At 34.6% G+C, this 23,885-nt stretch overlaps 2 protein-coding genes across 7 annotated transcripts; both read right to left on the bottom strand.

The window, feature by feature from the left end:
- Window positions 1-839: 839 nt before the first annotated feature.
- On the bottom strand, window positions 840-6,262 carry EGY2 (ethylene-dependent gravitropism-deficient and yellow-green-like 2). 4 transcript variants are annotated; one of them, XM_011044632.1, is made up of 13 exons: window positions 5,851-6,260; window positions 5,640-5,721; window positions 5,123-5,260; window positions 4,637-4,692; window positions 4,420-4,483; window positions 4,218-4,328; window positions 3,524-3,598; window positions 3,339-3,444; window positions 3,078-3,171; window positions 2,429-2,582; window positions 2,072-2,279; window positions 1,660-1,820; window positions 840-1,336 (listed from the first exon to the last, which is right to left on the bottom strand). In XM_011044632.1, exons 1-13 carry the CDS (start codon window positions 6,024-6,026, stop codon window positions 1,064-1,066), a joined length of 1,698 nt encoding a protein of 565 aa, XP_011042934.1. In that variant the 5' UTR covers window positions 6,027-6,260; the 3' UTR covers window positions 840-1,063. The 4 variants fall into 4 exon arrangements, with proteins under 4 accessions (XP_011042934.1, XP_011043151.1, XP_011043011.1 ...); XM_011044776.1 differs by having other exon boundaries at window positions 1,268-1,351; window positions 5,851-6,262; XM_011044849.1 differs by lacking the exon at window positions 4,637-4,692.
- A 5,145-nt stretch (window positions 6,263-11,407) lies between these two features.
- On the bottom strand, window positions 11,408-16,145 carry LOC105138309 (auxin transporter-like protein 1). Of its 3 annotated transcripts, none has more exons than XM_011044527.1 (10): window positions 15,680-16,145; window positions 15,476-15,589; window positions 15,110-15,297; window positions 14,825-15,010; window positions 14,561-14,673; window positions 14,262-14,445; window positions 14,054-14,151; window positions 13,132-13,339; window positions 12,703-12,960; window positions 11,408-11,823 (listed from the first exon to the last, which is right to left on the bottom strand). In XM_011044527.1, exons 3-10 carry the CDS (start codon window positions 15,269-15,271, stop codon window positions 11,617-11,619), a joined length of 1,416 nt encoding a protein of 471 aa, XP_011042829.1. In that variant the 5' UTR covers window positions 15,272-15,297; window positions 15,476-15,589; window positions 15,680-16,145; the 3' UTR covers window positions 11,408-11,616. The 3 variants fall into 3 exon arrangements, with proteins under 3 accessions (XP_011042829.1, XP_011042692.1, XP_011042755.1); XM_011044390.1 differs by having other exon boundaries at window positions 15,377-15,589; window positions 15,680-16,144; XM_011044453.1 differs by having other exon boundaries at window positions 15,377-15,557; window positions 15,680-16,144.
- Window positions 16,146-23,885: the final 7,740 nt, after the last annotated feature.

The following is a 23,885-nucleotide window of genomic DNA, read 5'->3' as shown; positions in this document are numbered from 1 at the left end:
AAAAAAATCTAGTTATATCAAAGTAGAATAACATGTTCAAAAAACCATGACTTTTGATTTAACTATTAAATCATATTTAAATTGATTTGATTATTAAATCGCATTTAGAGTTTTCAGAAATCATTTTCTCTACAATAATCACTATCTCATTCCGTTATTACGTAGGCTATCAAATCTTTAGTTATAATATCAAATCTTTAGATATAAAAAATCTAATTTTAAGATTTTTCTTGTTATTTTTAAAATCACTCGATCGATTTTACTAACCATTACAAACCAATCAGTTGGTTAAACCAGAAATCACCCAATTTGATTATTTCACACGCTTCACTCTTTAAAAACATGATATTTATTAAATGTTTCCATTCAACGCAATAACTATCTTATCGCAATTATAAATAATGACATTTTCTTAATACTTGAATATGTTTAAACCTATGTCAATTCATCAATTTTTTAAATTTATTATGCTAACTGCCCAATTTATCAATCGAATGCAGCCAAGTTTATCTTTATCCGAAAATACACATGATTATCCACACCAAAATACTTGAATTTTCTGGGCAAGAAGTATCTGGCTGGTCACACAGCAAGGAAAGAAGCCTTCTCAAAGTGAAATGGAATCTTATGTCTCCTACCCCACCACCAATACTAGCATATAAAACGTTTTCCCCAGTTCTTACAAGCTGAAATGACATGACATTCTGCAAGGGTACATATCAACTTTAACGGCACGCGATGCCTTTGAAGGCAATCCAGGATAGTTATCTGTTCTCGCTGATTCAGTCACCCAGGATGTGGTCATGTACTAACTTCGACCATGGCATTACTTAAAAATAGAAGCACCCGCGAAAAGATTCATCGACTTGTTGAAATTACACGAACGGAATTAAGGGAGAAAATAGCCATGCATATGAATTTCTTGATGCTAATACACAGCACAATTTCACCAATTTGATGGGCTAAAATGCGTATCGCATTTCCTTGTACACGTTACACTAACAAGGCTGTCTGATATTCTAAGAAAAACTTTAGGCTGGAGTATATGGAAACTGTATTGTGACTAGAGATTTGAAATGGCATTACTTGTGAAACTTGTAACGGTTTCATCTGTAAAAGGGAAGGGGTATGGTAGGCACACCAGCAATCCTAAGACCAAAACTAATAGTCCAAGGGCAACATACTTATTCTCGGGATCACTTATCTCTTCAGAAACTGGAGAAATTGGCCCCCTTTGTAAGAAGAATATTAGAACTACCCAGTAAAAAGCCACATCATTAAGTAGTGAGGATAGTCCAAGCAAGACAATGGAGAAACCAGTGAAGCGAGCTGAGGCCTGTCAAATGAAAAACTAGATCTGTGTCACGCTCTCTTCACCTCAAAGCATTCAGAAAAATATCTGAGGTTCAAAGGTTAAATTTTAATTCCTGAGCCATTTGAAAATGACTTTTGGGTCAACAACATTGAGTTTAAACCTTGAAGTTATTGCTATATTGTATTTAAAGAGATCATTAGATACTCCCAGCGTACTCCTATCCACTCATATAACAGTGGACCTCACTGGCGTTATCATAGTGGGTCCCGCTTTCATGTGGGTGGGGAGGCAATCCATTGGAAGTATCTTATAATTTCTCTTGTGCTTAATTTTAAATGGTATACCTTCCTTCCCCAGATAGCAAAAGAAATTCGCCCACCATCAAGCTCTCCAGCAGGGATGCTGTTGATGGCATTAATAAGAAGTCCAGCCCATGCCCATATCACCAGTGGATTAACAGATATGGGAGTGCCTTCCTTGAGTACATCACCTAGCAGAAGTTTAGCTACAGGTAAAATCAAAGCTCAAAGTTAATATCAACGGTCTCCAACTTGCCTGAATAAAATTACATTTAAAGTAAATAACTTGATCACTGAAAAAAAATGCAAGCCTTTTTTTGGGAAAAGAAAAATAAAGATCAAGGTAGTCAACTATAATTAGATAAATTTGATCTCCATCAATCTTTATAGCATTGCAAGTCATAACAGAATGCACTAGCAGATCTGTATGCAATAAACTACAAAATGAAGAACTTACCAATACCCCCAGCAAGAAATGACTCATGAAAAACAGAAGCGTCAACAACAAGACCAATACCATCACTAGGTGGTAAGATGAAGCCCAAAAGGAAAAGAACAAGACCCAAGGAAAACCCAGCTAAAGGTCCTGCCACTGCAACTTTGAGAAGAACTTCACGTTTGGGCACGATACTTGTTATTCTTGTGATAGCACCGAAAGAACCTATCTGCCACCGACCCAGGATAGATTAGTCAATAGAAAAGGATTGCTTTGGATAGAAAACAGTCTCATAGCCAGTTCCCCAAAGAAATCACGTTAGGGAACACCACAAGCAAAGATCAAGACAAGACAACAATATATATACATATATTTCACCTGCCAACTTGGAACAAAGTATGGCACCCCAAGCTTAACTTCATTACTTTTTGCAACCAGTATGTGGCTCAATTCATGCGCCCCCAGAACAAGTGCAGTCACAAGGGCTCCGGGTAGCCCATCCATCAACAGCTGAGGATTGTCAAAAGTCGATCTGGAACATTTAAAATATCAATGTTCTAGTCAGAAAATTTGTATGAGTTCTGTGTCATGAAAGAAGTCTAGAAGGTCAAAGAAAATGCTCATACAAAAATGAATTAGAAACCTTGAAGATAAACTACAAGATGAGTAGATATAAAAGGCACTTTTAACACCACAGCATAAACAAATTATCCACATGAACAATGACAAAATAAAAATAAAAATGAAGTACCCTCTCTGGAAAATGCATGTAGCAAAGGCAAAGAAAGAGAATTTGCTCAAGTTATCACCCTTAATCAAGAGCTGTAACACAAAAGGAGGGCACATGGAACAACAACAGGGTATACATGGAAATCACACTGTACCTTTTCAGATACTTGCCTAAATGATAAGTCTGACAGAAAACAATTATAAGTTCTTTGTTAATCTAAATACCCTCAGCTTCAGCAAAACATAACTTTTATTAATGTAAATATGATTCATAAGAATAGATAAATAAATTACATACAATATGTTTGACTGTAATGCAGGCACATTCCGGAGAAGTAACGTAAAAATTGTAACCAGTCCAAAAGCGCCAGCTGCAAACCACTCTGGGACAGCTGCAGAAATAAAGCTAAATTCATTGTAGTTTAAACCAGAAGTTAAAATGGCTCTGATTTGTGTCTTCACTCTTGTGATGAGAGATTTAAGTATTTTACTGTGAAAAAAGGTGCTGATCAGGCAAAAAAAAAATAAAAAATAACACTGTACTAGGCTATAAAACTACCTGTCGTTTCTGGCTGTAGGGTCTTTCTTGGAACCACAACTGCCACTGGTTTATCATCCTCCGGATTAACTAGGAGGAAAATCTTGTACTCATCCCCAAATTTATTCTGTTTAATTGAATTGTGTGCAGTATCAGTGACAAAACTGCATGAAAAGGGGGGGAAATGAAGAAGTTAATAAATTCACCTGCATCCTGTTCGTTAATTTTTCATAGCTTTTAGCTGCCTGGCCTCGCAGGTTTCCTTTAAACAAGACTCCACCCTACCAAAAGCATAACAAAAAATCAAACAAATTAACTAGAAGGACATAAAATATTCACTCTTGACTAGAAAGAGTAAAATGAAATAGTAAACTCCTCTTATGTATCTATTTCACACACTCCTTGTCCCCCTTCTTAAATGAATTTTCAACTTCCACTGGTAAATTTGTAAAGAATTTCAAAAAATTTAAAGGAATAAAGAGCAATTCTTTTTGGTACAATGGAAAAGAAACAAAAACAAACTACCCTCTAAAAAATAAGACTCAAGAACCATCAGATAGAAGCTGTGGATGAACATGTTGGACTAGTCCACACTATAAGACAATCTTGAGAAGATCCCTTTTAGCAAGGATGTCAGCAAAAGCATTTCTTTCATGGAGAGTGAGTAAGATGGAGCAAACCTAATCACTGTTCAAGAGATGTTTGATATCCATGATAAAAGCACAATGAGGATAACATAAACTTAGGCTATTGGCTAGAACAGATGTAAGCTTTGGATAATCAGTCAGAACTTCTAGCCTGGATTGCAAATCCATTTGGTTTTATTCCCTCTTAGAGAATTTGTAATGGACAGAAGGAAACAAATGGAAAAACATAAAGCCTTGCGCATTAGTAGCTCACCTCATATGGCTCCTGGCTTGTCACAAAAAATGTATCAAAGCCAAACACTTGGTTCCTGAGAATATCAATTGTTTCTTTAGGAATCCTGATTGATTCATCCAGTTGCTGGGGCTGTTAAGGAAATTTTTAAAAAGAAGTAAGAAAGTATGCTTTGAAAGAAGATCCCTACTGAAACGCAAAAAACTAAGCACTTGCAAATCACCTTCACACCTGGCAGAGGGGACCCACTGACAACTTCATCATCAGCTTCCTGTTTCAAACACAACCTTAATGTAATAAGGGTCAGAGGATTTAATAATGAGTTTCCTGCTCCCAAACCAAAGAAAATTACATGAACCTATTAAAAATAATATTATGTCAAAGAACATGGACTCTGAGATGAACAGAATTGTCAAGGGCAGGAGCCAGAGTTTTCTTACGAAATTTGAATGGCTACAGGATGTTGTGGCCAGCCATTGTATATTGTTTCATTTAACTGTTGTTACTCAAAACCACTTAGAAGCAGCACATCTTTCCCTTCAAGAGAAGGAGACTAAACATACAGTTATTCCATGCATAAGTGTTAAAAGGGAAAGGAAATGCAAATAACCTGTTTGTTTTTGCATTTTAAAAGTGTTTTTGAAAAAAATTAAAATTGTTTTATTTTTTTCTTTGCTTCAAATTAATATTTTTTTTATATTTTTAAACCATTTTGATATGCTGATGTTAAAAATAATTTTTTAAAAATAAAAAAAATTATTTGATGCATTTCTGAATAAAAACTACTTGAAAAACAACTGCTATTACACTCTCAAACATCACTTAATAGCTGACCGCATAGAGCAAACATTATGTCAACAACTATATTGATAAAAACAAAGAATCTAAAAACTGCAAGTCTTATAATAAGTAAGAGATATAAATACCTGGGTGCCACCTCCAGTAGTAATTTCCCCGCCATTTATTTGATTTAGAATTGTAGGCTGAGAATCAGGTTGGTCGTCAGTTTGGCCAACGGAATCTATGGTAGGATGCTCCTCTCCTCCTTCATGCACTTCTTTTTCCTAGATACATTTAACAAATTCAATGTTAAATAAATCCCACGAATGTGAATGCAAAAAAAAAAAAACATTAACATGAAACTAAATCTATAACTCTCAATTATTTGATCTTGGATTTGTATTCCAATCCCCACACGTCCAAAGTAAGATATCGAATTTCATGAAATGGAATTCAAAACTAAATCTATAACTCAACCAAAACATGTGAATGGGATCATAAGTTACTTCACCTCCTAAGTTAAATTCAACAACTTTAAATCAAATCAAAGACGCACCAAACTAACTAATTAACCAGATAAACGGTAGTATCTAGCTAACATTGCATGTTATTATTCTATTTGTATATATATAAACAGAAGAAAACAAAAGAGGTAGCAATAACCTTATTATCATTGTTGCTATTATCCGGTTCAATCTCTGTCTCTGCAGCTCTACATACAATAATTTCTCTCTTCTCACAAAACCTAAAACACAGCAGTATAATTAGCTTCCTTCACGTAGAAAAAACTAGAACGCGTTTTTGATCATTACTATAATAAATAAATTATAAAAAACCATAACAATTGAAGAAGAAGAAGAAGAAGAAGTCTTACTCTGAAACCTGGTACAACTTGAAATCTCTTGTACGACATCGTTTTCGCCAAGAAATAACAGAAGATGAAGCTAAAATGTGGCGTGGACGATAATCGCAAGGACAATAGCTGCTCTGTGGTATCAATAAGGAACTAAAATTGCCACGAAATGTCGCCGAAACACTCATTTTTAGCATCTAAAAGAAAAAATAACGTCTTCTTTCTTTCTATTTAAAACCCTAAGTGTCCATTGAAATTTGACGAATTGGAAACCTTTTCGTCTTTTTCTTTCTTCAGTGTTGTCTATCCGGGGCTGGAACAGACAGATATCTTGGGAGTGAGTAACGATGGCTGACGAAGAAGTAGAAGCCTTGCTTTTTAAAGGGAATTATCCCTTTTTTGTTCGTTGCTCTGCTTTTAGTACCCGCCTAAGCCTTGTGATATTTTCCTTTGTTTTCGGTATCTGAAATTCCCAATCCGGATCCCACACGTGTACATTATGTGAGCTAGCTTGAGTGGCTATTTTGAGATTTCAACAACTTTAGGTGGTAAAAATGTAATTAAAATTCCTGCTGAAATTGAAAACCCATTTCGCTACAGGCACTGTTTTTCATTTTTATTTTTTTTCGTCTGTTTGGTAGTAATATGGTGTGGTTGTCATTTTCTTTTGCTAAAATCATAATTTAAAAAATATTTAATTAACCAATACAAATTATAATTTTAAATGAATTTATTAAAAAAATTATTGAAATTTTAGTCATAAAAAAACTATAATTTCTATTTTTTTTTAAAAAATTATCTTGTAAAATTATAATGGCAAAAACTATAACAATGTTAAACATACATTTACTAACAAATGTTGCAAATATATGGATCTGAAAAAAAAACCCTGCAAGCAGAGAAATGGCTAATCCTCATCATCACTGCTAAGCCATCCATAACAAGGTTTATGCCTTTGAACAGGAAGAGAATCCTCTGGTGATGGGGAGAACGACGGTGGAGATTGGACTGCTGTGGAAGATATCTGTGGAGAGCAGGGCTGTATATCCTTCAAAGAGCGTGTAAAATGTCCGTTATATGTGAAGAGCTGAAGTGTGAGGAGGATGTTGAAGTGGTGGGGTATTACAGTATTACACCTAGAGGTTACCATCGGTTATTTTTTAGTCATACTTATCTATCTGCTATGATATTTTTTTATGTTCTGATTTTTAAGTTTAAATTTAGCTAGATATTTGCTTGACTTGGAATAAGCCTATGTACTCACTTAATCTCTTAGATAAATGAGATTATGGCTATTATGATTCTTTTTCTTTATGATAAAGATCTTGAAATCTTTGACTTTATCTATAAATAAAATTTGAGGGATGGCAGTAACCTTTGAAGTTCTTGCTCTGCTCCTGGTTCTTTGTTCTTTGATGATGCTAAGCTCTCTAACTATCATTTAACAACAGAGGAAGCCTGTGCAGAGTGATTTTGTTGGGATGGGTCTTTCACTCCAAGCTTCTCATCTGGTGCATCAGTCTTCGGCGGATAAGGACTAATATCCATTGTACTGGATACGGAATGCTTGTTGATTGAACTTGCTTGGAGTGAAAGACCATCGGTGCTGGGCGGTGAATGGTTCTTCAGGCTCATCTTTCATGGTGTTATCCTTCAAGAAACATGGAATTAGAGAAATAATCGTGGCATCAGGATATGTCCATCAGCAGAGATCATGCCCAACTCAACGGAATCACAATCATGTGCATCAACATCCAAAACTATTCAGAGAGTCAAGGGCCACTCAGGCACACAATCTATCTGTGAAAGCAGTATTATTGAACATGACAGGCTAATCGAGCTTATACAGAGCAATTTATATGGACATGCGATTGTATGATGACAGGGTTCTTAGACAAGATTCCTCTTCTTAGAGGGGAAAAAACACAAGATCAACCGGCTACAGTAATCTGATGCAGAGATATTGTTACCCATTATCAGAATGTTTAACAATTGACATGCCAGGTAAAATATTTAATTTGGAAATTTGGATCTTGGTATACAGTCATGCGGAATAGCACAAAAGGATCCATATATGTAGCCGACCCTGATCGGTTTGGGATCGAGGCTTGGTTGTAGTTTATACTCAATATGTGGAAGAAGCTAGGAATCTTTTACAAAAAAAGATCAATTCAAGCACTCAAAAGAAAGCTCCAGGATATGTTTCTGAAAACTAAGTTACGGCAACTTCCCACTTGATACGTGTTTTATTGAAATGTATGTTTTGAAAAAACAATTTTACAGGGGAGAAAATGAACAAGGGAAAAAAAATGTCCAGCGAGTCCTCCAGGGCAGAAAGCAGATAGAAAGCGAAAGAATTCAGTGAAATGTAAGAATCAATGCAACTGATTTAGAAAACTCTCATGGAAAGACAAATGCTTAATGATATGAACTGAATAAAATTTCATAAATTGATCAACTACCATGAAATCTTACATACATGCTTCTTCTTTCTTTACAGAGACTTTTAAACAGAGTGAGAAATCATGGAAATTGGAGAAATTAACTACAAACATCTGATATAAGAAAAAGAATAATCGATTGCCGGCAAGTGAAGTATGAAATATTACCTCATGGGAAGCTGACTGAATTGGGAATAAAGGGGTTAATTATCGGGCCTGAGAATCATAGAATGGATAAGAGTAGGCTTGAGTGATTTTGCATTTGGAAAGAATGCTTAAAAAAGGGCGTGGTGGTATGGTTGGAGCACTGGCTCGGATGGCAGAAGTGGAGAAAAAGGCACCCAAATTCGATGTTGTCTTTGCTGAGTGGGCTAAGGAGCCACTCCAATTTGACAATTTGGATTGGTGTTGCAACTCAGAGATTTCTGTACTGGTCTAGATTGAGCGCATCAATGGCATGCCCATCTCTATAAAGTCGTAAGCATACCGAGCTAGTTAGTGTTTTGTGTTCAAAATAACCTTCAATCCCAACAGTGTTGCTACTTCAAATTCTTCTACAGCGGACGATTGCAAGTGGCATGGCAAGAGAATGTATATCGGGTTATAATTTCAATAGCAACTGTTTTCGAGGGGAGATTTTTTTTAAAAAAATATTTTTAGTTTTGAAATATATTATAATATTTTTTTTATTTTATAAAATTTATTTTTATATTAACAAATAAAAATATAAAAAATATAAAAAAACAATTTAAAATTTTTAAATTATATTATAATAATTTTTTTTAATTTTTTTTATATTAACAAATAAAAATTTAAAAAATATAAAAAAACAATTTAAAATGTTTCAATAATAATATTAAATAACATTAAAGATTTTTTTTTTATTTTGGGTGATACTTAGAGGTCTATTTAAGATTATAGTAGCAGTTGAGGTTTAGAATATTTTTTTGTTTAGAGATATATTAAAATATATTTTTTTTTTAAAAAAAATTATTTTCAACATATCATATTAAAATAATATAAAAATATTAAAAAATTAGTTTTTAATAAAAAATAAAATTTTATAAAATACTATTTACACTGTATTTTCAGTAGACCCGGTTATTTACGGGCTCATTTCATCAAAGATTAATAGGTTATGATCAAATACGGACTTGAATCATGGAGTGACGAAATTCCTCTACCAGTAAATCTTTTTTTTTTTAATAAGTTAAAATTCTTATTTCTTTGGAGTTAACTGTAGCTTCCTTGAACACTATTGAACATGCTCAATCAGATAGTATTTTATTTTAAAAATATATATTTTCTCATCTATTTTATTATTTTTATTTCTTAAAACAGAGCAAATAAATCGGAATGTAACACAGAATAGACAACCCTACCCTTCTGGACCCTTTTCGGTCAGCATTTGCTCTTGAAACGGCGTATCCTTTATTCTTGGTATATGAATATTTTGGGCTCGAAGCCTGAAACTACTATAGTGTAGGTATTCAGCCCATTTCATAGCCGAATAGCCTCACGTCTGTGATTTTTGTTGCCATCCACCAATTACTAAACTCTCCATCTTATGACCAAAACATTACGGATCGCACCAAATCTATGCAGTGGGGCGTGGCCTCTTGAGCCTAGATTACTGTAGCACGGCTGCACAGTGAAAGCCCAGTAAGTGAGCTTTTCATAATGGGAAAGGAGATCCTCAGTCCGCACGGCCGCACCGATGTCAGAACTTTAAAACGCAAATAGAGGGGCATTTTCTAAAGTCAAAATTAACCAGCTAGTACAAAGACCATCATGAACAGTGGCTGAGGCAGGGGGGCTGGCAGGGGCCCCGGCCCCTGCAGGAAATTTTTTTTCCAGCCCCCTCCTTGTAAATATTATAAAAATAATTAAAAATTTAACTTTACTCCCCTTAATTTTTAATTTGCCTCCCTTAGTTTTTTTTTCTTGCTCCGCCCCTGATCATGAATAAGTGAAAATGATAGCACTATCACGTGACAGAACATTATCGCTCACAGTAAATTAAGCTCACTTTCTATGCACGCAGGTTTATCCGGGAAAAAAAAAAGGAAATACTTTTGTGAGCAAAATGAAAACTTGAGACTGCATGGCTCTATCTTCCTCAAGCACGTTTCTTCGAGAAAGTTTTGATAAAGTCTTGATCGTCCAAAAGTCATAAGAAACGACAAGACCCACATCATATCCTTTCTTCAGGGACAAAATATCTGTAGCTAGTAGTTATAGCAACAAGCCATTTGATCCATCTTTGTCAAATAATAAAAGAAACCAGTTTCGTCTCTTTTCATAGAAAGCAAGATACTGGTGCGCGCGCGGATTTAGGACCGACTTTAAGGTGGTCTTTGGTCATTTCATAGACCAATAACAGTTGCTGTTAACCCCTTTATGGCAATGCAAACATGGTAAAAACTGCAAAGCTCTTACAGCTTGAGAATCATCCCCAATTTAGACGCAAGCGGTCGTGCTGTTTATCATTATTTTTGTTCCTTCTTGTTTCTGTTCCCAGCAATATTTGAATTCTCCCAGCTGTGATGGAATTGTAAGTTGTAGTCGGTCCATTTCACTCATTTTCTCCTTCCCGACTTGATGGATCAGAGACGAGGGCAAAAGGAACAGGCATGAATTTGAAAAGTGGCTAAAATTCAGGGAAAGGAAACAAAGATGAAAGCTACAAACACTACATTTGGAAGATCGTTTTTTTGCTCTTTCCTTTCTGGTTGTTGTTATTGAAAATCAATATGGAGAAAACTCTGAACTCATTCTATTCATTTGACTAGCAACTTCCATAACAGGTTTCAATAAGGAAGCAAGAGGACATACAAGTAATAAATCCATGTGAATGAATCAATAGAATGACGAAGGGAACCAACAGAGGCAGTCAAAGGAGATCTAAGGTAGACTATAATCTTCGAATGATTTGCTTTGGATTCATGTGGGTTCATATGCACAAGGTTTTTACGTAATGTGCAAGCCATGTGAACACTACCACTCACAAATCTCCCCCTAAATTTCCTAGAGCAAAGATGGTTTATCGACCATTATCAGAAGCACACTCCACTCTTATTGCCAATACCGCGGATTCCCCAATAGATAGCTAAAAGATGCTCAGTACTCTTGTGAAAAGAGAATAACAACGCTGATATATATATATATATGATACCATAGCAAACATCACTATTCGCAAATAACCTACTATTCATAGAAGGGTTTAAACAAAACACAATGCAGGGGAGATGCTGCCGCCAACTCCCGTGTGATGTGTATAATGCATGAGAGAGAGAAATTTAAAATGCTATAAGAGGATCTATGGTTTAACTTGAGATTCTCAAACTTAATGATGTTTTGCAGGAGTCGAAGGAGGGCACTGGTAGCACTTGGCAAAGAGGCCAAATGTGTCAACTTGCTTGATGAAATTGGACATGCTAGCCCACCCTCCCAATCCAAAGCCAACCACGAGTACCCAGACTACTATAAACGCATTCAATACGTACATGGCTGTCCAGCTTGGGATGAAGAACGGAGGTTTCTCAGCTGCATTCTGCATTTCCAACAATGAGACGATTGCTTTTACAAGACTTGTTAAGGATGCTACAATTTTAAACATGTCCACTAGTACAGTTTAATGAGCACTGCTTAATTTATTTATTTTTATTTGATTGATATTTTTCGACAGAATCTAATTTTAAGTTCAAGTGTACAGTAAAAGTAATGATCAAAGCAGTATTATAGTAATTTATTTTGAGGACATAACCAGTGACCCAGGCAAGTCGTTCAGAGAGACTGGCAGCCATTGCCAAGGTATGGATAGTACACAAGAGAGTAGAACTGTAGAAGAGTGAATGTGGCCCATAACTGAATGACAAGGAGAGGTTACCAGCCTCATCCTGTGCAGATAGATATTAGTGGAGAAAGGAGTCAATTTCACTGTCCAAGCTAAGCTATCAAGTTGGAGCTATCCATAAAAATGTGGGCACTTCGAAAATCATATCCCCTTTTCTACAGTCGTTGAGATTGCCTTTAATTACTTTGTACAACAGGACATGCCCTATCTATCACATCTTTTAATGCTTTTGGTATGCTTTAATTTCTGAAATGCGCAGTTGCGGGCTATGAGGTCAGGAATTAGACACTGTCTGCCGATTAAGTGGCTGATATCACCAAATCAAGTTACCTAGCATGAAATCAGGACCAAAACGGACTTGCCCTGGTGACTAGTTATATGGCTGAAATCCCAGCCTCTATACCTTTCAGGATGCATGTACATCTATCTGTCATTTTGTCTTATAATTTATTGTAACTAAGAAAGTGAAATCAATGACTAGCAACTTAGTCGAAGCATTAGACAATGCCAGCCAGATATACAATACGAGCATCAGGTAGAGATGAAGACAAGAGGCAGAGAAAATGGACCATTTACCTGTCGAGCAGAGGCAGATCGATAAGTGAGCATATGAGCTAAAGCAGGGATGATGTAGACGGTAAAGCTGACCAAAAGAGCCCCCACAGCTGAGTTGATTGGTCCAAAGAAAGGGAATATAATTGCGAAGAACCATATAGGTATGACCACGGGTAACCGAGACAACGCCCTCAACAAGATGCTCTTTGTATCATGCATCCCAATCACTTTCTCCCACACAAAATACAATGGTGTACAAGCGAATCCAAATGTTATAAACTGCAATTCATACACGCATGCACCGAATTAATCAATCAAATCAATTACACCTTTTTACACGAATTTGTCATCTAATATTGGTTGTCTTTTCCTGATTAGACAGCATCGTATGTATCAACGTAACAGTTCATGAATCATGACTAATGACAGAAAATATGCAAAAAAAAGAACCTGATGAATAAGCATAAGGATAACAGCAGCATCCCGCCATGGGCTGCGGGGTAGTAGGGAGAAAGCATTTGAATGAGTGAGGAGTTGATCTCCAAAGGCCCAGTAGGTAGCAGCAGCTGATGGAAGAGTTAAAGTGAACACATATAGGGTAGCAAGTAGATATATGCACTTGAATTTTTTAGGCTTCCACATTGCGTGCATAATCTCCCTGTAACCAAGAAGCCATGGCCATCAAATAATCCATTTGAAATTGGACAGTATCAAACAAGAGTGACAGATTGATTTGTTATGATAATCCATAAACTTTAGGCAAGATGTGTTAGTAAAGTATTATAGAATAGGAAGCGCAGTGTAAATTTTAGAAAGTCTGATAGCCCAGAACTACAAGAAGCAAGATATTGCCCTGAATTCCTTTAATCCCGGGTGTTAGTGGAACTCGAACCAAACGGTTTAGTATTATATCTGCTAAGAGCTAACTAAATCTACTTGCTTGTCCAGGTTTATATAATTAATTTGATGACACGACATTAGATTATGGAGACTCTGACAAGAAGTGCCCTGGCATGGCGGACCTAACATCTGCGGAAAGAGAACCAACCAGGTGCTTATATAGCGTGTGGAAATTGAAGATGAAATTGCAAGTTACATTTGACTGGTCAAAACCGGGCCCTATCTAAGGTGTAACGTATGCCTTCCAATCACGGTTCCTTTGACCAGAATCAGAATTGATTTCTTTCGGCGTTTTATAAATGGAATCTCATAAACTCTAAACTTCCCAAGACTCGATCAGTTAAGGTATAAGTTGGCTTAAGAAATTGTCCTCGTTGTTAACCCATAAATTCATGAGGGATAATCTAAAAACCTTTACGTGGTTTCTTGCACAGTTATAGCAATTAAACGAAGAAGAACATAGGCTTCTTACACAGTGACAGCATGCCCACCGAAAGTGTAGAGGATATTGGTGGCTCCTGTAAAATAAAGAACTGCCTTTGTTGGGCCCGAGTGAACCACCCCTTTAACCTGTAAAATAATGGTACTAATATTTCAAGGAAAAACAAAAACCAATGGTGTGGAATGTGGATAAAGGAGATATTATAAAAGATCAGGCGGCTGATCTAAATTTTAGTTACCTGGCCGTGAACAATAGATGCAACAGTCATATACCAAGCAGTGTAGGTAGTCATTCCAAGTCCAAGAAAGGACCACATTCTGTAATTGTGAAATGAAGGAATGAACACGGTGGTGGCACAGCAGGCTCCGAAAATATAAGTCCATGTCCTCTTGTCAAATTTGTCATCTATGTAGTATATATTGCTGTGATTACCCCAATAATACACTCGAATCAGTGCATGAAACAAACCCATTTTTCAATAAATACTGGAAAAGTAGAAAAGATAAATTACAAAACAGAAAAGAAACGAGGACTGACCTTGCACAGGCTATAAGCTGTATCACAGAACCAAACATGAGAAAAGTGCAGTTGAAGGCCAATCCAACAGCTTTCCAAGTTGGACCCAGTAATCCATCTAGCACTTCAAACCACTGCAGACTCAAAATTTTGACAAAACAAAAGTGATATTATAGACAATTAAAAAAAAATGAAGAAGAAGAAGAGGTTTTAGAAAGCATATTCGAATTTTTATTTCTGACTTCGTTTTGTTCTTTTATTGGGGGTTGTTCTTGGAAGGCTAACCTGTATAACGTGGTTCTTGAAGCTGACCCTCTCTTTCTCCTTTCTGCTTCGGTATTCAACATAGAGCACACTGATAAGGTAAGCTGTCCAGCTTCCAAGAAAACCATAAAATATCTGCAAAATTATGCCTGAAAGCATCCCCATTTGAGAGAAAGAGTATGGCAGTGTTAACAGAACCTGAGCAACCTGTGACCGCCAAAAAGAAAGTTCCATTTTTTCTTGGTCAAAATTAAGGAAAAGATTCTCTCTCTTTTTTTTCAAATCATAAACCGGTTGTAATAGTACCTGATTTGAAGAGCAACTAAACCAGGCATCATAGACAGACCCACCATGCCAAAGAACGCTTTTAAGGCTAAAGCCGGATTCATCATTGCTTACTTCTTTCTCCTCATGCCCAGTGTCATTGATTGAGACCATAGCTTCCTCTGCTTGCTTCTGATTTGACATTTTCCTTTCAATGCTCCTCTACAGATCTGAAACAAACAGTGAAGCCACAATTAAGCCAACGTCTGAGCCAAACCAAGAAACCAGAAGTATACGAAGAGAACAGACCAAGAAACTAAAAGAAGTTATGATGATAGTTGGTTTTGGAAACCGCTGGGATCTATCTTGGATTTATAACGTGGAGACAGGAATTTAGGGGCCTCTTACGGACAAATGTGCGACAGCCCTGCAAAGCCTGTGCCGCTTTAACTCCCTTTGTCAGCACAGGTGTGCTTCTCTCGTTTTATACCTTTTAATAGTAGGAAAACTCCTAGTAGAGTACTGTAATCCAAAAACGTCTGTTAAAGCTTTGCCTATAGTGATAGAAACAATGGATGGCAAATTGGCAACACATTAATTTTCCTCTTGTACCTTACTAAATATGAGATACCCTTCTCTCAAATGCTGATTTACCGAAAAGAATTTACAGTGCATGCATCAAAATCCGATTCACGGATTAACCCAGCAAGCAAAGAAGTGAATCTCTCTCTCTCTCTCTCCCCCCTATCTATCTTTAGAAGGAAACTTTGAATACTGCAACTGTAAGAGATCTGACAAAACGAAACACCAAGTAGGAGTTGGTTTTTTGCGGAGAAAACTTTCTGCCCTGCTTTTTTGTGTTTTGAGAAACGGAGAAAGACAGATATTGTGACTCTGCCTGGGAGATTTCAGTTGACAAGTTTCTGTCGCGCTACTTGTTCAATGTGAGTGTTGGTCTCCGTGGTTACTTTGATACCCTCCCTTTTTAAATGAGTTGGGGGGGTCTCTCACTCTCTCTCTCTCTCTCTTCATTTTGTGAGCACTTACAGGAAGTGATTAAATTTGCAGTAAAACGGCACTTTTTTCCGTAATAAAGATTGTAAAACTTCGTAAAACAGGCCACCATGCATCACGCTGTGGATTCGGATGTGTGTATTAATGGATACTTTGCTGGAAAGGCATGTTTGTATTATCGAGATTATAATAGCTAAAACCCAATCCAAAACTCATGTTTGATTCTTCGTAAAATACGATGGGAAAAGAGCTATTCGATGCTACGTACTCTGAACTCCCACAAACTACATACAGGATGTGTGTATATCACTCAGAATGAAGTGGCAATGGTGTTAATAAACTAAAAAGTTACCCAATTCTTTCATGCAATTAACATGTTATTTGTAAGACTAATGTTCTCTTCCGTTATGACACCACAAAACAAATTCAAGAGAAGGGCGCGTTCTAAATTTAAATCACGCAACAGTGTGGGTATCATAAGATCATATATAGTTATCTCATCTACCACACGTTATTAGGGAAAAGGCGAAACAAAATCATACTTTAGTCGCTTTTTGACACAGAGATCTCAGTTGACACACACAGAGACAAGGATAACAGAGTCTGCCATAGCTCAAAACTTCAAAAAAACCAACAACAACATTAGAAATATTCAATTTGTATTCTCCAAAATCTTTACTTGTCAAAATGTTATTACAACCGTATAGATAAATAAATAAATAACTAGAAAATCCTAATAATATTGAATAAGAAAAATAAACCAACTTCTCACAAAGTTCATCATGGAGAGAGGGTTTGTTTTTCTTAATTAAAGTGTTGATGCAAATAGCTTCTGAAAGTAACTAGTTTTGCACGAATTTACTTGGTGAAACTGATTTCTTTTTCTCAGTCAATAGTTCACAGCATTCCAAGATATCAATCGCCAGTGAGTTTTATCTCCATTGATTGATTGATGGCGTCGTTAACTCCTGGTTTCTTATCCTGAAGTAAGTAAACATAACATGTTTAGTGGATGGAGGGGCCATCTTCATCTCCTCACTCGGTTCCTCCTCCTTTATCAACTTTTCCACAATATGCTCCCTGTCTCGCTTTATCTCTGTCTCTTGACTGATTATTCTAAGTTAATTCATTAATGTGCGTGTCTTCTGCTGTTAGCTAGCTAGTGATTTCACAAGGATATTGCCCCCAATACGTGCCCTTATTTACTATTGATCGATGATAAATTAACGTGTATCAACAATGACATTGATTAACTTGATATTAGTGTTCAAAAAACTAGAAAGAAACATTCTACGGGGTTTAATTTGAAGGAGGACGAGAGTTACCTGCCTTGGTAAAATTATTAGAAAACAAAAGGAATATATATATATATATATCATCGATAGCACAGTTGAAAGCTTGTTGGGACTCTTGAAGATCAAGTTTTAAATATTCTATCCATTTTTATTAATATCAGAGTATCTACACACAAAAAAATATTTCTTAGTCATTTTTTAATTTATCTTCATCATGAAAAACGAACTCGACAGTACCTTTTGATCCAAGACATGAAAAATTTATGTATCTTAATTTATATATTTGAGATTTGATTTCAACTATAACATAAAATGTAATATTCTATCACGGCGAATAAGAAAGTAATAGCTGGTTTTTTATTAAAAATATTAATTGTCAACTTATCGTACATATTTGAAAACCGTATATATCAGCAACCTTGGAATGAGAGGAACCCAAACGAACAGTACATGACCGATGTGGGCTGCTGCGTTACTCTGCTATACACAGTTGCCTTCACAAAGCTAAAAGAATTTCTCCATTCGTTATAGAAAAATAAATAAATAAATAAAAAGTGTTCCATTCACCATGAAAAGGGAAATTTAAATAAAAGAATCGAAACCCGTCATTATTAGACAGGTTGCTTTGTAGCTACCAAACGGCGGGATAGTTAATGATTAGAGAGACAAGTTAACAATAAGTTATCTGTTTTAGTAATTAAGTTGCCAAGGTCCCTACAGTGCCTACAAAGGTTCTAAATAATGGTGAGTTTATAATATGGCCTGCGGCAAAAGGAAAAGTTTCTTGGTAATTATAGTTGTGTTTTTGGTGGTATGTATGGTGTAGTTTGAGCTGCCGGGATTTTATAATTAACTATGACCTCCTTCTGCTATACGCAGGATTTTAGGTAAAGATCGATAATTAATCTTGTTATACACTAAACTCTGGTCGTGGACAATCAGTATATGGAAGGAATTCATAACCTATATATTCAGGAAAAAAAAATGAAGAAATTAAGAAGAAGAACTCATGGCATGCTGGTAAAATTATTAATAAGAGAATTGAGAGAACTATCAATGAGTAAAAATGTGAAAATAGTTTGATTCTATATCGTTAAATAGAATTAGATTATATAAAATTGTTGAATTAATGTTGCGATAAACAGATATCCTATTTAGATGAGTAAAATATTCTTCTGTACTTATCACATCAATATATGGATAGAATTCCTCCTATCAATTAGCTAGGACTTGAAAGACAAGGAACTAACTTAAAAAAATGACGCGTAGCTATATAGGTATACTTGATTTGAATCCCAAGTAATTTTTTATTTCAATTTTGCTCTTTGAAAGTTTTAAAACTATCAATCAAGTCTTTTTATTTCTATTTATCTCGGACTCTTATAAAAAAAATTATATAAAAAACAATATTATTTCATAAGCAAGTTATCATTTTTTGGTTAATGAATTCTAACGGAAGGTTCGAATTAAAAGAAATAAAATGATTCAAAGAGAAACTAATGCAAAATTTGTTTCTAGACAAAATTAATACCGATGTAATAATTGAAGGAATATGTCTTACTGAGTGCGCGAGTGACTTAAGGGTCTTTACAATGAATGATGATGGAACTAGATCAAATGGATCTAAAACCCCTAAAAATAAATTTAAAAATCCCCTTTAAAATAACCCAATAAAAACACCATCATACTTAGTATTTCAAGCCTAGAGTGCAATAGGGGGGTCAAGGAGAAATGGGTTCGAGTGTGCTACCCAAACCTAATTTTCTAAAAGATATCGACTTAAGAAAAACAATATATATATATATATCATCAATGACACAGTTGAAAGCTTGTTGGGACTCTTGAAGATCAAGTTTTAAATATTCTATCCATATATATATTAATATTAGAGTATCTACACACAAAAAATATATTTTTTATAGTTATTTCTTAATTTATCCTGAAAAACAAACTCGATAGTATCTTTTGATCCGAGACATGAAAAATTTATATAGCTTAATTTATATATTTGAGATTTGATTTCAATTATAATATAAAATGTAATATTTCATATCGACAAATAAAGGAATAATAGCTGGATTTATTAAAGTAATGATTGTCAACTTATCATACGCGTTTGAAAATCATGCAGGTCAGCAACCCTGGGATGGAAGGGATCCAAAACGGATAGTATATGATATGTGTGGGTCGCTGCACTACTCTGCTATACACGTTTTGAGATGTTAGACTCAGATGTGAGCTCGCATTATCAGAAACAAAACCGTGAGGGCATTAAGGCCCAAAACGGACAATATATAGCAAGTTAGGTCAGGCTATTACATTTGGTATCAAAGCCAATCTCACTAGCTGTTCGGTTGTGCCAACAGGATCGTCGGGCTCCTTAAGGGAGGTGAATTGTAATATCTCACATCGACAGGTGAGGGAATAATAGTTAATCTTATTAGAAGTGCTGGTTACCAATTTGTCATACGTGTTTGAAAACCCAAATCTAGAATGCAGTATAGGGGTAAAGGAGAATGGGCTCAAGTGTAGTAGCATGAGCCCAACTCCTTAAAAGGTATGGGCTCATGCAAGACACTTGAACCTATGCACGATGCATGCCTAGCATCCTCGTGGACTTGGGCTGTCGCACCCAAGCTCAATATGTATTGGTTCATGTAGCATTCTTAAAACCATTGTTATCTCTTAATGAACTTGAGCACCTTCTCTGAGCCCAACGCTCGCTATGAAATTTTTCTAGAACCCCATACGGATCCCAAGGAAGTTTATATTGATATAATATGTATTATTTTAAATAGAACATAATTTAAAATATTGTAAAAATAAAATTGCAATCCATACTTTTTACTTCACAGAATGACAAAATTCATGGGGTATAAACACACAATGAGATCTTTATAACAAAGTTTCAGAATCTCCACTCTCTATTGCATATACATTTTAAAAGCATCTTTCTCTAAAATATTATTATATTTTTTTCTATAAAAAAATATTTATTTAAATATTAAAGAGTCTTTATCTCTGTCAGAGAATATCTTTTATTGGTATTAGTCACAAATCATGCATCTTGACTTACCAAGCATCAAGTATAAACTATTATATAAATTATCAATCACCTTGGTTAGAAAAAACATATAAGAATGTTATAACTAATTGATTCTGATTATCTAATTTGAAACCTCTATTTAAATATTTTTAAACATCATCACATATAACTTGAGAATCCATAAATAAAAAATATTTGATTGAAATGGCAGTCATCGAAGATCGATCAATGGATATTTATTTGCTTCCTTCCTAATCTTTAAAAGCTTCTTTTAATTTGATCGGGGTACATCAAAATAAGTATTATGAGCTACAAGCTTTTTCTTCGTGTAGCTTATCCTTGGTACTTTCTGTCATTATAAAACCCTGTTTTGAATCGAGTTTAGAGGTTGTTTGAGAACGTGGTTGAACTTGTGTTCCTAAAAAACTTTTAAAAAATAATTTTTTTTATTTTTTGCTAAAATTTCATACAGTTTGTACATTTTGGATCGTTTTGATGTGCTGATGTTAAAAATAATTTTTAAAAAATGAAAAAAATATCATTGGCATGTATTTTGGCACGAAAAGTTATTTGAAAAACAACTGTTACCATACTGCTAAACACACTCTAAACTTGTTTTATGTTAGAATTTGAAGAAGAAGAAATTACAAATTAATTTTTTTAGTATTTTTAAATTGTTTTGATGTGCTAATATTAAAAATAATTTTTTAAATATAAAGAATATTATTTTAATACATTTCTAAAAAAAACAATTTACAATATTTCTACACTCTCATAATCAATATCTCTACAGTATCGATCAGAATCAAGTGTTATATAAGTTTTGAACAGCCATCCTAGGACATGCTTTTTGCCTCCAACAAAACCACCACAAAACAAATTGCTTTTAAAGGTACGTGTTTCAATATTTAGAGGGGCATGAGTCATTATTTGACATATCAGTTTTACTGGTACCGCTACTAAAAATCAAATGCCCATACTTTATTCTGAACCAGAATTGCAAGGGAGAGAATTGTTGGTGGAGGACATGGAATTAACCTTGAACTACGTACGTCTTTCCCAGTTTAAATATGCCTCGCCAATATATATATTATACGTACCAGTTTCAAGTTTCCATGAGACCATGCTTGATCGTGTCAGCAATCAGAAAAGGAGAAGATTTTCTTTCCTGTTACATGATTCGTTGAGGAATTTTGATAAATCTTGATATGGAGTCAAACATTCATTGATTCCTACGTACTAGCATGACTGTCTTGCAATCACTGCCCTAGAAATACATGATTTGTATGGGTCCTGTCAACATAATTTTGTTTTCGACCACAGCTAACGCTAATCACTACTTGTTTCGATCGGCACTGTACCAGTTGCAATGCGGGTGGTACAAATTGAGGAAAATCTATTTGTATATGAATGCCTTTTTTATTAACATGTGTGTATATATATACTGATTAAAGATTCATGGGCCAAACAAATTAGTAGCGTATATATATGCTTGTATGTACGCCGAGTGATCATTGTCGTACACGGTTCGATGCTCATGGAGCAAGTTGATGTTTGCCAAACTTCTATTTTTCTCTGTAAGGTAGAGATTCTTCCGCATGCACGAAACTGATTTACTTGATTAATTAATTTCATAATACAGCTCACCTTGATATCATCTAGCTTTGTATATTTAGTCTCAATTAGTCATAAAACAAAGAGGTGAATCTTAAATTATCATCATAATCCTTTCTATTTATTGCTAGCTACCTGATGTTCTTAATATTAACTGAAGAGAATGAAATTAAAGGCCTTGCTAGCATGGTATAAGCTTCTTAACCACAAAACTGCTAGCTAGCTACCACCTATATTAATTACCATAAGTCATCCATGCCAAAAAAGAACCAAAAGAGGAGAGAAAGAAAGAAAGAGGAGTGCCAGTACAAGTCATTTACCATCATTTTCTTTAATTAATTAATTAATTATATAAACGCTAAAAGAAATCGGTAATGTAAGGTGTCCTATGAGACAATGGATTAACATATTGAATTGCCTGTTTTTTTTTTTTTTATCTACAGAGAACAATTGCCTGGGATAAAATCATCATTTTCAGGGTGGTTAATGATTTGTTTTTCATAGTAAAATGACTTTGTTAGCTTTATTAGAGAAAAACATAAGCTTTTTGTCAAGTGGTTTTTCATCTTTTCTATTTTCTTTGCATATTAAAATAATAAAAATACCATTAAAAGTTAGAAAAAAAATATATTGAACCTTAAGAGGGGGTTTTTTTAATCATTTAATATAGTAAAGTGAAATAGCAGATTTACCCTTAAAATAAAAAATTCCAAGGCTGGTTTGGAAGAGTGTTTTTGTCTTTACAAAATGATTTTTTTTTTTTGTAATTTTCATATGCAATTAAGGGATGTTTCATAATTTAACATACCAAAATATTAATAATAAATGATGATGCGTGGTTTCCTTGCTTTCCTATGGAATTGATATATTTATTTTTAATTTATTTTTTATATTAAATTATCTGAATTTTATGTTTTATTTTATTTTTTTTAAATAAAGTTATCCCAAATATATGTTAAATCAGGTTATTATTATTATTTTTATATTGATTAGTTTTGGTCTTTTTCTAGATCTTTTTTCTAAATTTAATTTTTTAATATCGATGTTATATCATATTTAACAAGTTGGTGGAGTTAATTCATGTTCATTTGAGTGTTTTTGTTTGATTTTTTAATTAATTTTTTTATTTTTAGATTTAATTTGATATTATGTTATTTAATCTTGAATTTTATGATTTTTTTTATTTTTTTTAATGAGTTTATTTTTCTCATATATCCTAAATTATATATTAATTAAATTAATCTGAAATGATTTTATCATCGTGTGAACATTTTTTATATAAAAAAAAATCTGATCCGGCCTCTCATAACTACCTTCATTTCATCATTATACCAGTCTGTGCAAACAAAGCCGATTTTATTTTTTATGTATTCCTTACGTTCGATCAGATTATCAGAGGCTTTACGTTTTTTGGGTTCGATCTCTTGGAGATGTTTCTTGTCTTCACACTTACATGTATTATATAGAACTTCAGTGTTACAACGAATATGTTTAGCAAAAGCCACGTCATTAGTTCACAAAAATTAAAGCTATTGTTAGAATTCGTGTGTTTTTAATTTTGTACTAGCTAGTCAAATGGAATCTTATTGCAATCAATGGGTTAGTTAAAGGTTTCATAAAATTTGATTTGCATGCAGGAACCAAAAAGATTCTGCTGCTGCCTTGTAATCTCTCCTGCACTTGGTCTCTCATATACATGTCTTGATGACCTTGTAATCTCTCCTGCACTTGGTCTCTCGTATACATGTCTTGATGAAGGATAGAAGTCAAGTAATGCAAGTAACTGACCATTGATTCTTGATGTTGAGGCTAAGCATACCCTTTTATTACTCACCGATCAGTTTTTTTA

This window comes from Populus euphratica, unplaced genomic scaffold (assembly GCF_000495115.2).
Source record: "Populus euphratica unplaced genomic scaffold, PopEup_1.0 scaffold1.1, whole genome shotgun sequence".
NCBI lineage: Eukaryota > Viridiplantae > Streptophyta > Magnoliopsida > Malpighiales > Salicaceae > Populus > Populus euphratica.
The sequence above is the reverse complement of the archived record's forward strand: the minus strand, read 5'-3'. Positions and strand labels throughout refer to the sequence as shown.

Coding starts and splice junctions, on each gene's coding strand:
- EGY2 (XM_011044632.1), bottom strand. CDS start 6,026: ATGCTAAAAATGAGTGTTTCGGCGACATTTCGTGGCAATTTTAGTTCC. Junction 5,261..5,639: donor ATAGCAACAATGATAATAAG/GTTATTGCTACC, acceptor AAATGTATCTAG/GAAAAAGAAGTGCATGAAGG. Junction 2,280..2,428: donor ACTTTGTTCCAAGTTGGCAG/GTGAAATATATG, acceptor GGTCGGTGGCAG/ATAGGTTCTTTCGGTGCTAT.
- LOC105138309 (XM_011044527.1), bottom strand. CDS start 15,271: ATGTCAAATCAGAAGCAAGCAGAGGAAGCTATGGTCTCAATCAATGAC. Junction 13,340..14,053: donor GGTGGGCATGCTGTCACTGT/GTAAGAAGCCTA, acceptor TCTTGGTTACAG/GGAGATTATGCACGCAATGT. Junction 11,824..12,702: donor GATCTGCCTCTGCTCGACAG/GTAAATGGTCCA, acceptor TTGGAAATGCAG/AATGCAGCTGAGAAACCTCC.